The 15,297-nt window shown below is 30.8% G+C and overlaps 1 protein-coding gene across 1 annotated transcript; it reads left to right on the top strand.

Annotated features, from left to right (window-relative positions):
• Positions 1-137: 137 nt before the first annotated feature.
• LOC139520177 (frataxin, mitochondrial-like) lies at positions 138-15,052 on the top strand. The gene is given in 6 exon segments (XM_071312651.1): positions 138-285; positions 8,047-8,177; positions 10,286-10,418; positions 13,372-13,469; positions 14,792-14,865; positions 14,868-15,052. Coding segments are annotated over 6 exon segments (573 nt in total). The 5' UTR covers positions 138-216; the 3' UTR covers positions 14,936-15,052.
• Positions 15,053-15,297: the final 245 nt, after the last annotated feature.

Here is a 15,297-nt window from a genome sequence, read left to right as displayed (position 1 = left end):
ATTCAACAACTTATTTCGTTATCAGTGATAAATCCAAGATGAAGAAAATTATTGTCTTATATACAATAAAAATCATTTTAGAAATCTATTTTCATACAGATCAACTTAGTTAACTGTGTATTATATGTCTGTAAACTAAAATCCATCCTTTGTTCAGGAAGATAGAGCAGACATCAACTTCCGGTTAGCAGGTGCTTGCAGATTTGTACACAAATAATGTCAAAGCTGTTGAAACTAGGGGTTTTAAAGTATTTTAACCCTCCCCGTGTTCTTATAAGTAACATAGTACGTTTATCAATTATTTGTTTAAAAAAAATTCAGCTATTTATCTGGTGAAATTAGGGAATTTTGTATAGAAAGAATTAGTAAGATACAAATCCTTGGTGAAATGGGCTATTCCAGAAATAATCCATACCCCCCCTATAGAAGGTACATGGGGTTCAGAAAAAAATCCATGGAAAATTTGGGATGTGGTTCAGAAAAAAATCTGGAATTCCATGTCGGTCCTATAGAAGGCAAAAAGATACAATAAAATATTCCATGGAAAATTATGCTATTGTTATGAGAAAATTTTTGGAAATCCAGAGCCATCCTATAGAAGGCAACTATAAAAGTTTAAAAATTCCATGGAAAATCTGGATTCTAGTTGCTTTCAGTAAACTTAAGATTTGAGCTTGTATGTATATCTGTCATGTCTGTAGTTCATTAGGTATTAAATTCTAAAGCCCAATGTACATGTATCATTACATACAATGTACCAGAAAGTGGTTTAGGTTTTTGCTCATTGTTGAAGGCTGTATGATATTCTTAAGTGGTTAATTTTGTATCTTTTGATCTCTGGTTGGGAGTTAGTCCAAATAATTATGACGTCTAGGAAAGCTATTTTAAGCTTTTGCTTTGACGCCTTCCAGTGTCAATGTTAGAGTCCAAATAATTATGACGTCTAGGAAAGCTATTTTAAGCTTTTGCTTTGACGCCTTCCAGTGTCAATGTTAGATCAAAAGAAGTGAAAATTGAAAAATATCCACAGCAGACGGCATGATTATCTGGACTATTGGAGAGTAGTCTTATTGGCGATTTGGAAATGATACCATTATTTCAATACTGCATGTATAAAGTGTGTCCATACATGTTGTAAGCCAGAGTTGTCAGTACTGAACTTAAGTCTGAGATTTGTAAATTTGAAATCGTTTGCAATAGGTCCTAAAAAAAAAGAAATATGTACATTTGTTCATGTACCTCAGCTACTAACATAACATTCAGGGGATATACATGTAGATGTTGATAGTGATAATACTTCAAAAGAAATGCCTATTTCCAACACCACATGACAATTTTTTTGTTTGCTATTAATCTTATTGGGGCATTTCACAACTTCTAATTGGAGATCGAGCGAGATAATATTTCCCCCTCTTTTCTTTTATCATGGAAGTTTCATGTACATATACATGCATTTATATCAGTATATTGGTATTATAGAACTTGTTTGCTTTTTTGCATTTTCATAAAACATGTGTTAATTATATTACATAGCATAGGGGAGAAATTCTCAGACAATAAATGCCTGTGATTAAAAAAAATATTTCAAAACTTGCATTTCTAGAACTAAGTGAAATTAAATTGATATGAATACTGCGTATATTATAATTTATTCATGACAACAATTATAAAAAAAACTTTATAAACATGATAAATGGTTCTAACATCCAAATTCCACTAATAATACTTAAACTCTTGATTTTGTAATCAAACTTGATTGTAGACCCATAGTTATCTTTTTGTTTCAAGTTTTTTTTTTATTGTGAAGGAGTCATATTTTAATGCAGCTATAAGGTTTATGATAAAAAATGCAAAACATCCATACTAAGAAATGAAGATTCAAAAGAAATGACATAGTAAATATACTGGATGTTGATAACAAATCAAGATTTTTACAACTTATTTATTTAAGGTGTAAAATGAAATATTTATAATATAGATTAGATAAATTGTAATGTTTTATTGTTAAACAGAGAGAAATCCTGGATTTCTTGTTAAAATAAAAATACCCTTCACTAGAATGCTGGACTAGTGAAGTAAATTGTTAACAGCAAGCAAAATATTGTTGAATAAAAAAAAAAAAAAAAAAAAAGATTTTTACAACTATTCACAAGTCAGTGTTTTTCTTGGTTTTAAAATAAAAACAAAATCATAGTTCACTATCTGGATTTATAAGGTTTTATTTATGTTCTCTACAAGTATGTTTGTATTGAAATTTGTGAGAAACCACACACCAGGACCTACTGCTTTTCATAGTTGTTGAGGTTGAAGATTATTTTATCTAGCCATTCAGTTGACAAACAATCAGTAATTAAAGCTTTAAAGAAGTCCCACTGTGAACACATGGCCATTTCTGTGGACTTTAATTACATGTACATAATAATATACTACATGTAATTACTTGAACCACATGTTATAAGACAAAGGAGATAAAAACTAGGAACTATGTATCCACAATCCCTTGCTCTGCAAAAATAAATATTTAGTCTCAGTTTTAAAAAGAGAAAAGTTTATTTTTTTATTATTTAAATTGTTTTTTTTTTCTTCGTTTATTTATCAATCCTTATAATACATTGACTCTTTTTGTCTAAGTGGATTAATATGATTACATCTATTATATGAATATGTTTTGAATATATACATAATGTATCATTCTTTCAGTTCCATAACTTATCTTAACTTTAAACATGTTAAACATGTATACATTGAAAATGTCATTCATATTATACAGATTTAGAGTTTAACAATTGTTTAAAAGTTTTGTAATTTTCTTTTAGGAAATTATAACATGTAAAGAAATACAGGGGTTTGAAAACAATAAGAAATTATATAAATCGTTCCCCAAAGAAGGATTGTTAGATGTCTAGATTTGGCGACTTTAGTTGCAGGCGAAAAATAGCAAATTGTAAAACTGCATGTACAGGAAATTATATGAAATAAGAGACACATTTATTATGTAATGAATTGTGAACTACTTTATAATTTTTTTAAAACATGTTGAATTTTTGACACCATTTGTATTTGGAGAAAACATTTTCAAAATGTGACTGTGGTATGAGAACATTAAATTTGATAACTTTTCAAATTTCATTCCAGTATACAATATTTTTTTTTTAGAAAATCAGTCATTTCTTATTCATGCAAATTTATATTGAAGATTTTATAATATAAATATATAGATAACATACATACTAAACACAAATTTTGTTTTGCCAAAAAAAAAGGGGGAATGTCTGGAGCTTATAAAATTCAGATTTTTTTTTATTTTGCCACTAGCTGATTTTGATAACAATATAACAATCTATTTATGTGGAACAATACTTTTACAATATATAGTACACATGTGGTCATTTCTGGTCAGTCATCTAAGATGTCATGGTAATCAGAAGATTTCCTGCAGTGATGTCAAATAAACAAGTGTTTGAAATTAATGATTTGTCAATAAGCTGTTAACATGGTTAATTGGTTAATGTTCTGGCTATTTTGCTGAAGAAACTCAAAATCTGGTGTTTAACTGATGTATATAGCTTGAAAATCAGAGCTGATAGGGTTTTTGTTCAAACAATAGATATCAGAAAATAATGTTATAATAGGCACCAATTATGATTTGAATCATTATTGATAAATGGTAGTGAAGTCACAATAAAACTATAAGAAGAAAAAAATATTTCCTTATTTTAAGCCACTGGAAAACATTTGGTCATAGTATTATGTAACTGTTTTGAGTTGTAAATACCTTTTCAATTTTAAAAAGGCTTTGTTTCATTCTTAGAAAAGTTTTCTTTTTCTTTTATGAAGTAAAGTTTATACGAATTTGCATTTCAAATATCTCATTTGAGCAGTGGCAGATCCAGAAATTTTCATAAGTGGGGGCCCACTGACTGCCTAGATTCAAGATTCTTTATTTCTCAAACACCATAAAGTTACAATGGTACAAAGTAGTTTGTCAAAAGTTATATAACATAACAAACACACATGACAAGAATTTCAAGTGAGTCTTCCTGGTTAAACACCACTCTACTAGCTGGTAAACGGACAGAAAGTCACAGGACAAAAAGTCACAGGACATAAAGTCACAAATTTGGTAGGACAAAAAGTCACAGGACAAAAAGTCACAAATAATTTATTGACAATTGTTTTAATATATAAGAATATATCTTGAAATATTTACTTTTAAATACATATATTCATATTAAAGTTTAGGAAATGTGTCATTATACTTGAAAAATGAAGATTTATTTAATTTTAATCATGCAAAAGATGTTTTTCTTGGCACCATGAAGCCATTTAAGTGCCAAGTCACTTTGACATTTTGTTTTTTTAACAATTATTTGATAATCTTTGATATTTTTTTTATATATTTTGTTTAAAAAGTTGGTTTATATACAATAGTTTAAGAAAAATACAAAAATATTTTTGTAGAAATAAGCGTTATTTATTCAAAGAAAATAATCAGAAAAAATGAATTGTGACTTTTTGTCCTGTGACTTTTTGTCCGTGACTTTTTGTCTGTGACTTTTTGTCCTGTGACTTTCTGTCCTACATTCCTACTAGCTATACTGTTAATTTTATTTTATTTCATATTTTCATCTCATCTTCATTTTATTTTATTTCATATTTTCATCTCATCTTCATTTTATTTTATTTCATATTTTCATCTCATCTTCATTTTATTTTATTTCATATTTTCATCTAATCTTCATTTTATTTTATTTCATATTTTCATCTCATCTTCAAGATGAGATGAAAATATGAAATAAAATAAAATAAACAGTATAGTAGCGAAGAGTGGTGATTAACCAGGAAGACTCACTTGAAAAGTTATAACCGTGATAAATTTGCACAGCTTTTTCAACTTACATGTATTTTTTATTTTTAACTGAAATAGTTTTTGAAATTTTAGTATGCTACATCTGTGCAAGAAAAAAGTATCCAAATATTGTGCTCGAAAGTTTGCCAAAGAACTACACTGCAAAGTGTAATGAAATTCATCACCAATCTCATTACAATGACATAAGTTACAATATCTAAGGTTTGCTCAATTTTATTCCATCTACCAGTTTCGATGGGTAACTTATGGTTACCCGTTCGAAATCTACAATATGCTATTCTATCTTTATCACTTAAAATATTCAGATATTTCTCAAATTCAAAATTTTGTTTTCACAATTTGTAGGCCAAACTTTTTGATGAACAGTCAATATATCAGCTCTCCATTTCTGTAACTGAGAATGATCAAATAACTTTCGTTTTAAACTAATACCCAACCACTTAGAATCAAAATTTCCTTGTGACAACCATATATTGCTATATCCACATTTATCTTATGTATCTTTATGTATTTCAACCAATCTGACCTAAATTGGTTGTCACAATTCTTCAAGAACATGTATTTGTATAATATTTAAGCAATCCTGTTATCATCCCCATTAACCATTTTTGACCAAAAATTAACTATACACAGCTGTATATACAACTGTACAGGTATAAAGACATGGGATAAATACCAAGTTCACCATAAATCATAAATTTAAGGTTTAATAATAGTTTACAAAATTTTAAGTGAACTTTCTCTATAATATCAGTATTACTGAAATCCCAAATCTCACACCCATACAGGAGGATTGGCATCACAATTTTATCAAATAGATCATATTGTGATTTCAGACTAGTTGTGCAACCTCCCCTTTTTCAATACTTCATACATTGTTTAATTAACTTTTCTAACTAAAATTTTCTTAGCACTCATAAAGCTACCTGTTCTTGAAAAATTCAACCCAAGGTATGTCAATTCGTTGACTATCTCTAATGCATTTCCATCATATAAAAAGTTAATATTTTTGGGTAATCTACCACCAGAATCTTAGTTTTACTTGTGTCAACTTTTAATTTCCAGGTACTGCAATATATATAATTGCAACTGTAGATCAGATGCATTATCGGAAAAATAACACTGTATCATCTGCGTACAATAACACCAAGAGGGGGCCTGCTCCAGTCATGCTTTAGTGATTCACTATATAAGCAACCAAATTTTTTCTCAAAAAGGGGGGGGGGGGGCATTTTGTCACTGAATTTTGCAAATTGTCAGGTCAAGTGTTGCATTCCAAAATAGCAATATTATAATAAGGTTTATTGACTGTTATAGATTATATTTAATCATAAATAACTGTTTGAGATGATGAACATGTAAGCATACAAAAACATAAGCCCTAATGATCTTTTAAGTCATCCTACATTTTTTTCCCTTGAGTATCTTTAAAACAAAGTCATTGCATAAATTTGTTGATACATGTATAAACAAGAAGATGTGGTAAGAATACCAATGATACACATCTCTCAACCGAAATAACAGTGCATAAAAAGTTAACAGTTATAAGTAAAAAACATGGAGCCTTGGCTCACACCAAACAACAAGTTATAATGGGCCCCAAAAATAACAGAAAACCAACTGTGGAATCTATATGAAAAAAAAGAAACCAGAAACATGAACAAGTTACTACACCAACAAATGGCAACCACTGAACAATGGCATCTGACTTAGGAAAGGTGCATTAAAAAAATGCAGCATTTTAAACATTATAACAGGAGCGAACCTTCACCCTTACTGGAGACCGTAATGTATCATATGATAACAATATAAAAAGACCCAATATAAAGTATCAATTGAATGATTGAAATGTATGAACTTGATCACAAAGACATTTAAACAAAAACAAGTAGGCATACAGCTGCCATATATGCATACACTGAATGAATGCCAGTTTGATCTAATCATCTACATGTATGACACAAAAAAAAACAATATTAAAACTTGTATGTTTCATGAAAATTGTTTATCTGGAATTTTTCTGTTGGAAATTAAATTTGTCTGGAAATATTTATTTCCACAGGATATTTTCTTGGAAATTTTAGTATTATTCTCATTTTTTTCCTGGAATATTTTTTAGAATTTTTGAAATTATCTGGAAATTATTGCCAACTTAGAGAATATTTTCTGGAAAATCTGAGATTTTAACAGATTTTTTTTCTGGAAATCCTTAACCTTCTATAGGGGGGGGGGGGGGGGGGTATGGATTATTTATGGAATAGCCCAATACACACTCTAGTTTAATAACTTAATTCATAATTGTCATCACATACATTTTTTTACATATAAACACATAATTATAGTTTGAAATTAAAATTCGTATTCAATAAAAATAGATGTACAGTGAGAAACTGCAGTAAAGAAAGATGACATGGTGGACTAGTTATGATATATAATCCCTTTTATTGGATTCTGAGTGGGTGAATATTTGATTGTGATGCCTCATAAATTCCCTTATGAAGCCTTTTTCTAAGAAACAGGGAAATGGCAGGCTCTACCTGTCTTTTTCCCTGTTTTGGACCGAATCCTTATATCAATAAGGCTGTTAGTTTTCTCGTTTGAATTGTTTACATTGTTTACATTGTCATTTTGGGGCCTTTTACATGTATAGCTGACTACAAATGTATGTGGTACAGGCTTTGCTCATTGTTGAAGGCAGTACGGTGACCTATAGTTGCTAATTTTTTTGTCAATTTGGTCTGTTGTTGAGAGTTGTCTCATTGGCAATCACACCACATCATCTTTTTTATATCGTTGATATGTCAAATCAATATACACTATTATTGTCTTTATTCACTAATATGGTTTTTATACTGCAATCTGGAAAAAAAACATTTATGTAATTTGAAATTTGGGGGAAATCCCCCTTTAAAAAGGCTTCATATGGCGGAGAAATATACAACACAATGAACATGATGAAATTTACCTTTCCTGTTGAAACGAATCAATGGTGAACGAATTCCTTGTATGGACTAAAATATCAACAATAAGCATAAAACATAAGAAATAAGTGGGATTGTCTCGCTGTATTGAAAACCCAATGGTGGCCTTTGGCTGGCTTGTGCACTTTGGTCGGGTTGTTGTCTCTTTGACACATTCCCCATTTCCATTCTCAATTTTATTGTTTTATTTAATAGGCCAGAACTTCCTCCACAGCCACATCAGTCTGTTCATGTGGTTCATATGTACAAAACATTAAAAGACAACAGAAAGAACAGCAGACATACAGAAAACAAACTCAATTGTATAGTTCAACAACATCTAACAGGTTAGATTTAATTTGGCAATTATTTGTTATACAAACAATGGAAAAAGGCTGAACCCCAAAAAAAGAATTCACAAACATTAGTTGGTGTAAAGTATTATATAAGACATATATCAATATGAAGAATATGGTTACAATTTTTCTCGAGCCTGCGACCTTTGTCGCAGAAAGCTCAACATAGGGGTAAATATCCGGCAGCGGTGGTGACGTTAGCTAACCTCTTAAAAGCTTCATATTTTAGAATGCGGAAGACCTGTATGCTTCATACTGTGTATATAGATGCCTCATGTTTCAGACATCTTTGACCTCATTTTTGTGGTTCAGTGAATACTTGAAAAAAAGTTAGATTTTTTGTAATGTTTAATTCTCTCTTATTAGATAATATAAGTAATAGGATAATAAAATTGAGAATGGAAATGTGGAATGTGTCAAAGAGACAACAACCCGACCAAATAAAAAACAACAGCAGAGGGTCGGTCACCAACAGGTCTTCAATGTAGGCGGGGTTAAACATGTTTGTGAGATCTCAACCCTCCCCCTATACCTCTAACCAATGTAGAAAAGTAAACGCATAACAATACGCATATTAAAATTCAGTTCAAGAGAAGTCCGAGTCTGATGTCAGAAGATGTAACCAAAGAAAATAAACAAAATGACAATAATACATAAATAACAACAGACTACTAGCAGTTAACTGACATGCCAGCTCCAGACTTCAATTAAACTGACTGAAAGATTATGATTTCATCATATGAGCATCAGGCACAATCCTTCCCGTTAGGGGTTTAGTATCATACCATCATAACATATATGAAAAGAACATAACCCGTGTCATGCCAACAACTGTTTTTAGAATAAATGTGTTTAGTTCCGATGCAAAGACCTTATCAGTGACTCAATATTAACGCCAAAATATGCAATCTTTAATGACTTGACAGTATCGTAATTATATCCCTTCTTAATAAGTCTATTCAAAGGTTTTGTAAGTTTCTGAGGTGAATACTGACACCTTTGTGCTTTATAAAGAATGTTTCCATAAAAAATTGGATGTGAAATACCTGAACGTATTAGAAGTCTGCATGTATTTGGTATGTGCTTACCTTGCAAGATTCTCATGCCTGTCAGACAGTTTTCACTTGACCTCAACCTTATTTCATGGATCAGTGATATGAACAAGGTTAAGTTTAACTTTTGGATGTCAAGTCCATATCTCAGATACTATAATCAATGATTCAATAGGTCTAGAATATTGTTACCTTCCAACTATCAGGTGTCATCTGACCTTGACCTCATTTTCATGGTTCAGTGGTTACAGTTAAGTTTTTGTGTTTTGGTCTGTTTTTCTTATAATGTATGCAATACACGTAGGTCTACTATGTTTGGTGTATAGAATGATTGTAAGGTGTACATGTCTAGCTGGCTGGTGTCATCTGACCTTGACGTCATTTTCATGGTTCAGTGGTCAAAGTTAAGTTTTTGAGTTTTGGTCTGTTTTTCTAATACAAAATGTACAATAGGCAAAAGGTCAACTATATTTGTTGTATGGAAAAATTGTAAGCTGTACATATCTGCCTGGCATGGTTCATCTGACCTTGACCTCATTTTCATGGGTCATTGGTCAATGTTTAGATTTTTTGGTTAATATTAATTTTTTGTGACAGTTGTAATAAAGCTTTATATTCAGCACTATTAACATAATATCAATGATTAGTAAAGAATGTGAGACATTTCAGCGTGTGCACTCTTGTTTAAAAATTATCCACAAGCCTGGTAATGCTAGTGTCAAATGATAATGTATCTTTATCAGAATCAGCATCTGTTTAATTTAATAAAAATAAAAGAGAATTTTTTCTAAATTATTATATGTCAATTTTAATAAACTTTACTTAACTGATAAACTTGTGATTATACTGAAATCCATCAACACCAAATGATATAAAAACAGTTGTTTCTTTTATTAAAGAGTCATTAGAACTGAGGAAAACAGAGCAATAACTGTTTCAACATGTATTATATTATTGTCCAGTTTTGACTATGCCATAACCAAAATTGGTTTTGTTTGTTTTGCAAATAAAGATTAATATAACAGAAAAAAATAATTTTCTTTTCAGTGTGAACAACTCTGAATTATCAGTAAATAAGTATGAAGAAATATCAGAAGAAACATTACAGTCATTGTCTGACAAATTTGACTTGTTAGCAGAAACTAAGGACTGTGATCCTGAATATGATGTAGCATATGCAGTAAGTACCAACATTTTTAGTCCAGGCTGTTTGATGACTCTTTGATATTTTTATTGTATCAGCTTACATGTATTACAAATGTATTATGGAATATTTTGCCTTTGTCGAAAATCTAGTTAAAAAGTATGTAGATATATATAGACAAAATATTTCAAAAAAGAAATATTTTCAAAGTGCAAGACACCACATGTAGTAAAATTGAGAATGGAAATGGGGAATGTGCCAAAGAGACAACAACCCGACCATAGAAAAAAACAACAGCAGAAGGTCACCAACAGGTCTTCAATGTAGCGGAAAATTCCCGCACCCGGAGGCGTCCTTCAGCATAAATTTGACCCTAACCTTGAAGTTATTTCAACAGAAGATTTTTAAGTTTTAATATTTAGTATTATACTCCAAATATACACAGAAAAAAGTCCAACAAAATTCAACCTGAGGAAAACTAAAAAATCATGATTTTAAAATTCCTATGGAGATTTGCATTGAAATGGGAGATAACTCTGCAAAAAAAGGCAGAAACATCAATAAAAATTGATACAAAATTATAACTTTACAGCTTCTATTCACCAGAATGTATTAATTCTTGATATTTTAGCCTTCTTTTATAAAGTACAACAAACAATAAAGGTACTTTCATAAGTTTTATCAAGCTATACAACCTAGATTTCATAATTCATTAGTTGACCATTTATTAGAATTTTCAGCATGCGAAGGTAAAGAATCTCCAATTTAATAAAACTAATTAGGCATATATTCTTCTTTTTGTGGTTTAAAGTTTCTTTAAACGAGGAAGATGCTGAACAAATACAACTAACAGATATAAACAATACCAAATATTTACTATTATCTTTTTAAAATTGTTACAAAACCATAAATTTGCAATTTCTTTAATGAAAAATGTGCATTTTTTTGTAATAATTATCATAACACTTTGGTTTAGTACACTTCATGAGCAGAGGATTATAAAATATATAGTCAAATACAAACTTGTAAGCCCATCAAAGTGTCATACTTTACATGAATTTTATGAAAATCAACCAAAAACTGACAAAAAAGACAATTTTTGTTAATTTACATAAGAAATTAAAAATGCTGATTTTGAGTTTTCCTCAGGTTAGATTTTTGGGATTTTTTTCTGTGTATATTTGGGGCTTAATGCTATAGATTAAAACTAAAACATTTACTGTTGCAATTAGTTTGAGGTTCAAACTTAGTATGACTGGACTATAATTATTCTAGACAAGTGAAATGGAGGGTTTTTTTCATTGGCACTCATACCACATCTTCTTACATCTATAACTGATTACCATGAACTTTGATATGTATACCAAGGGAGGACGGAGTGAGCAGCATGTTAACATATAAGAAGAAATAGTGGACTGTAATTCAAATTATATTATTATACTTTATGCTAAAATGCAATATTTGATTGACTAATATGAGAGTGTTAACCCTTGTCGTGCCAAAATAACGGTATTCTGGGTACGGCCGTAATATTATTACGGCCGTACCCAGAATACCGTTATTTTGGCATCAATGGCGCTCCATACATTTAGAGGTCATCGTAATACCATTTATTTCGTAGTGTATGAACGTTTCCTCAATCTGAAACTATTCATGTCATGTTTCTCACTTTAAATATTCATTTTGAGCTCAAATACGAACTTCAAAATTTGATATCGGACAAAATTGGTTTTTTTTGGAGGGGTGGGCTTACCTTCAAGGTCTGAATCACGGAGTTCAGAGGATTGAAACCTTGACAAATACCGTTAACCTAAAGGCACATAACGACTGGTCGTGTCTATTATCAAAATACGCCGAGGAAACGACTACTTCCGGTTGCAAGTCCAGTTAAAGTTCAAAATTGGAAAAATTCCGAAATTTGGTGAATTTTGGTGCAAATGACCTTCTTTACACTGATGAACCCAGATCAGTTTCACTCCGACCTAACAACTGTTGTGATAAAAGTGTTCACTGGTGTCCACGCTACATGTAAACTACAGATGGATGCATCTATTAGCATCTCTCGGACTTACAGGTCGAGAAAAAGAACGAAAAAAGGTCAAAATTGACGCTTTTTGTACCTGAGGACCAATTTTGGGGCAAATTCCCCACATGCTTAAGTTCTTCGTTTTGGCGCAGATTCCATTATTCGACTGTCAAAATAAAATAAAATAAAACATCTTGCTTCATTTCTGTTGATTTTTTCTGATATCCGTAACCTTGTTATGTACCTGACATCAGAGAAAAAAGTAAAATCACAAAAATACTGACCCCTATGGAAAACTAAAAATGGAAAGTCCCGAATCAAATGATAAAACACGTCATACAAATGGGCAACAACTGTTATATTCCTGACTTGGTAAGGGCATTTTAAAATATAGAAAATACTTTTAAAAAAATTCATCTGTAAAATACAATAATGATAGGACATTCAGTATAATAAATTAATTAACATATAGCTGAGAGGGTGATAGAGCAGCTTGATACTCCTCAAAAAGCATTGTCAACCTTGGCTTCGCCGCAGTTGACAATGTTTTCTCGGGGTAACTGTCTGCTCTGTCATCCCCTTAGCTATATGTTATTTATATGATGCAGCTATACAAAGGAATCCAAGATTGTTTTTAAATATTAGGGTGACGGGGCCGTCACGGGGGTGCTGATATCTTTTCACCTATGGCAATTATTACAAATAAAATATTGAATACACCATATAAAAATTATTGTCAGCAAAAGTATTATTATTATATGTATAATCAGAGACATGTATACATGTATTTATATGTCTCTGGTATAATGATAATTTTCAGATGATCAAATTACAGGTCTTTCATCTGCTTATTAACAACCTCCTCCTTTAGGAAACAACATCACATGGTTTGAATTATATTGTGATGTATGTTTAGAGAAATATTAGAATTCCTTGCAATATGACAGTTTTTTTTTTATACAGGATGGTGTGTTAACAGTTAAGATCAGTGATAAATGGGGAACATATGTGATCAACAAACAGTCACCTAATAAACAGATCTGGTTATCATCTCCTATTAGGTAATGAATAAATCTGTAAAAAAAAAAAAAAATTTCTAAATAATTGATTAGAAGGTTCTTTAAGTTTGGGTAGCTCAAAGTTTCTATTGCATCCAATCATAAGATTTTTTCATATTGAATGACTCAAGCAATATATGGGATCTTTATTTTACTTTTGTCTGAAATAAGGGGGATAATTGGCTAAATGTGGTATAAAAAATGTCACTTCCACTGTCATATAATAGGGTTATTCAAACTGATTCCAAAAATATACTTATAAAATTGAGAATGGAAATGGGGAATGTGTTAAAGAGACAACAACCCGACCATAGAACAAACAAGAGCAGAAGGTCACCAACAGGTCTTCAATGCAGTGAGATATTCCCACACCTGGAGGCGTCCTTCAGCTGGCCCTCGAACAAATATATATGCTAGTTCAGTGATAAAGAACGCCATACTAAACTCCAAATTGTACACAAGAAACTAAAATAAAAAATAATACAAGACTAACAAAGGCCAGAGGCTCATGATTTGGGACAGGCGCAAAAATGTATTTTTTTTAGATAATTATTTATGATGGGGGTGAGAAAATGATGCAAAATTGCCATTTAAAGCATAGAAATAAGTTTCAGTAAAACTGTTTCTGTTCTTGAAGATATGAAAAAGTACATGTAAGTAGAGATTCTAGTACAGTTGCACTTTACACTGAGTGAATATAACCCTCAGGGACTATCAGTCCACCTGCTACTTGTAATTGCTTTGAGCTTAGGAAAGGAAGACTTTTATTGATTTTCAAGTCAAAGGTTAAAAACCATGTCAACTCAATAATTTGTACTTTGTCAGTCATTTTCAAACTAGCATACATTATCATCAGCAGTAGGTGATCTGGGATCTCGGTCATAAAACTTTTCTCAGTTATGTACATATTTTGTGCTCCAAACACATTTTCCAGTATTTTATTTGCTTGATTCCTGAGTCTGAGTAAAACAATCATGCTCAAAAGTTTTATGACAGGGAGACCAGTAGTCGATTTCAGAAAAATACTTACGACTAAGATTTATCTTAAGTATACTGATTTATCTTAAGTATACTGATTTGTTCATGACTTAAGACCAATTTTAGTCTTAAGTTTTTTTGTGAAATTGACTCCAGGTATTTTAATGTCAATATCAAAGTCTAATATTCAGTTGCCATTTTCACAAAAAATCTCAAGTGTAAATTTTATCGTAAGTCTTAAATATTCCTTAACAATTCAACTAAATATTTTTATCGTAAGATTAATTTTTAAATTAAGATTTTTTGTGAAAAGTGCTGCTGATTTACATTTCATTCTTAACTTACAGTGGTCCAAAAAGATATGATTTTACAAATGGTACTTGGATTTATTCTCACAATGGAGGATCATTACACCAGCTGTTACAGAAGAAATATCCCAAGCTCTTTCAGATAACATTGACTTCAGTGACTGTGAATACTCAAAACATTAGAAGGTGGTTATGTTCCCATTTATCTGTTTGTTATTGCATGTGGGTGTGATATCATGTTATTTTGTTATTTAATTTTTTACATCTTGATGATATGAAAATAAAATCTACTAAATAATGCATATTATTTTGATTTAGTCATAGTATTGCAAGTTAATTTTTAAAAGTGACAATATGAGCTGTTATAACTTCCTAGTGTTCCTTGTACAAAATACTTTTATCCATCAAGCAACATTGCTCGAGTTACTACAATTTGGACACGTAATCAGATAATTGTGGTAAAAGGTGTTTTCTTAGTTAGTAAAATTCGTAGCTCACCTGGCCAAAAGCCCATGTCAGCTTTTGCTAACACTTTACTTCTGTAT

The sequence above is a fragment of the Mytilus edulis genome, chromosome 4 (genome assembly GCF_963676685.1).
Source record: "Mytilus edulis chromosome 4, xbMytEdul2.2, whole genome shotgun sequence".
Classification (NCBI taxonomy): domain Eukaryota; kingdom Metazoa; phylum Mollusca; class Bivalvia; order Mytilida; family Mytilidae; genus Mytilus; species Mytilus edulis.
Note: the sequence above shows the minus strand (reverse complement) of the source record. Positions and strands in the feature narration are given on the sequence as shown.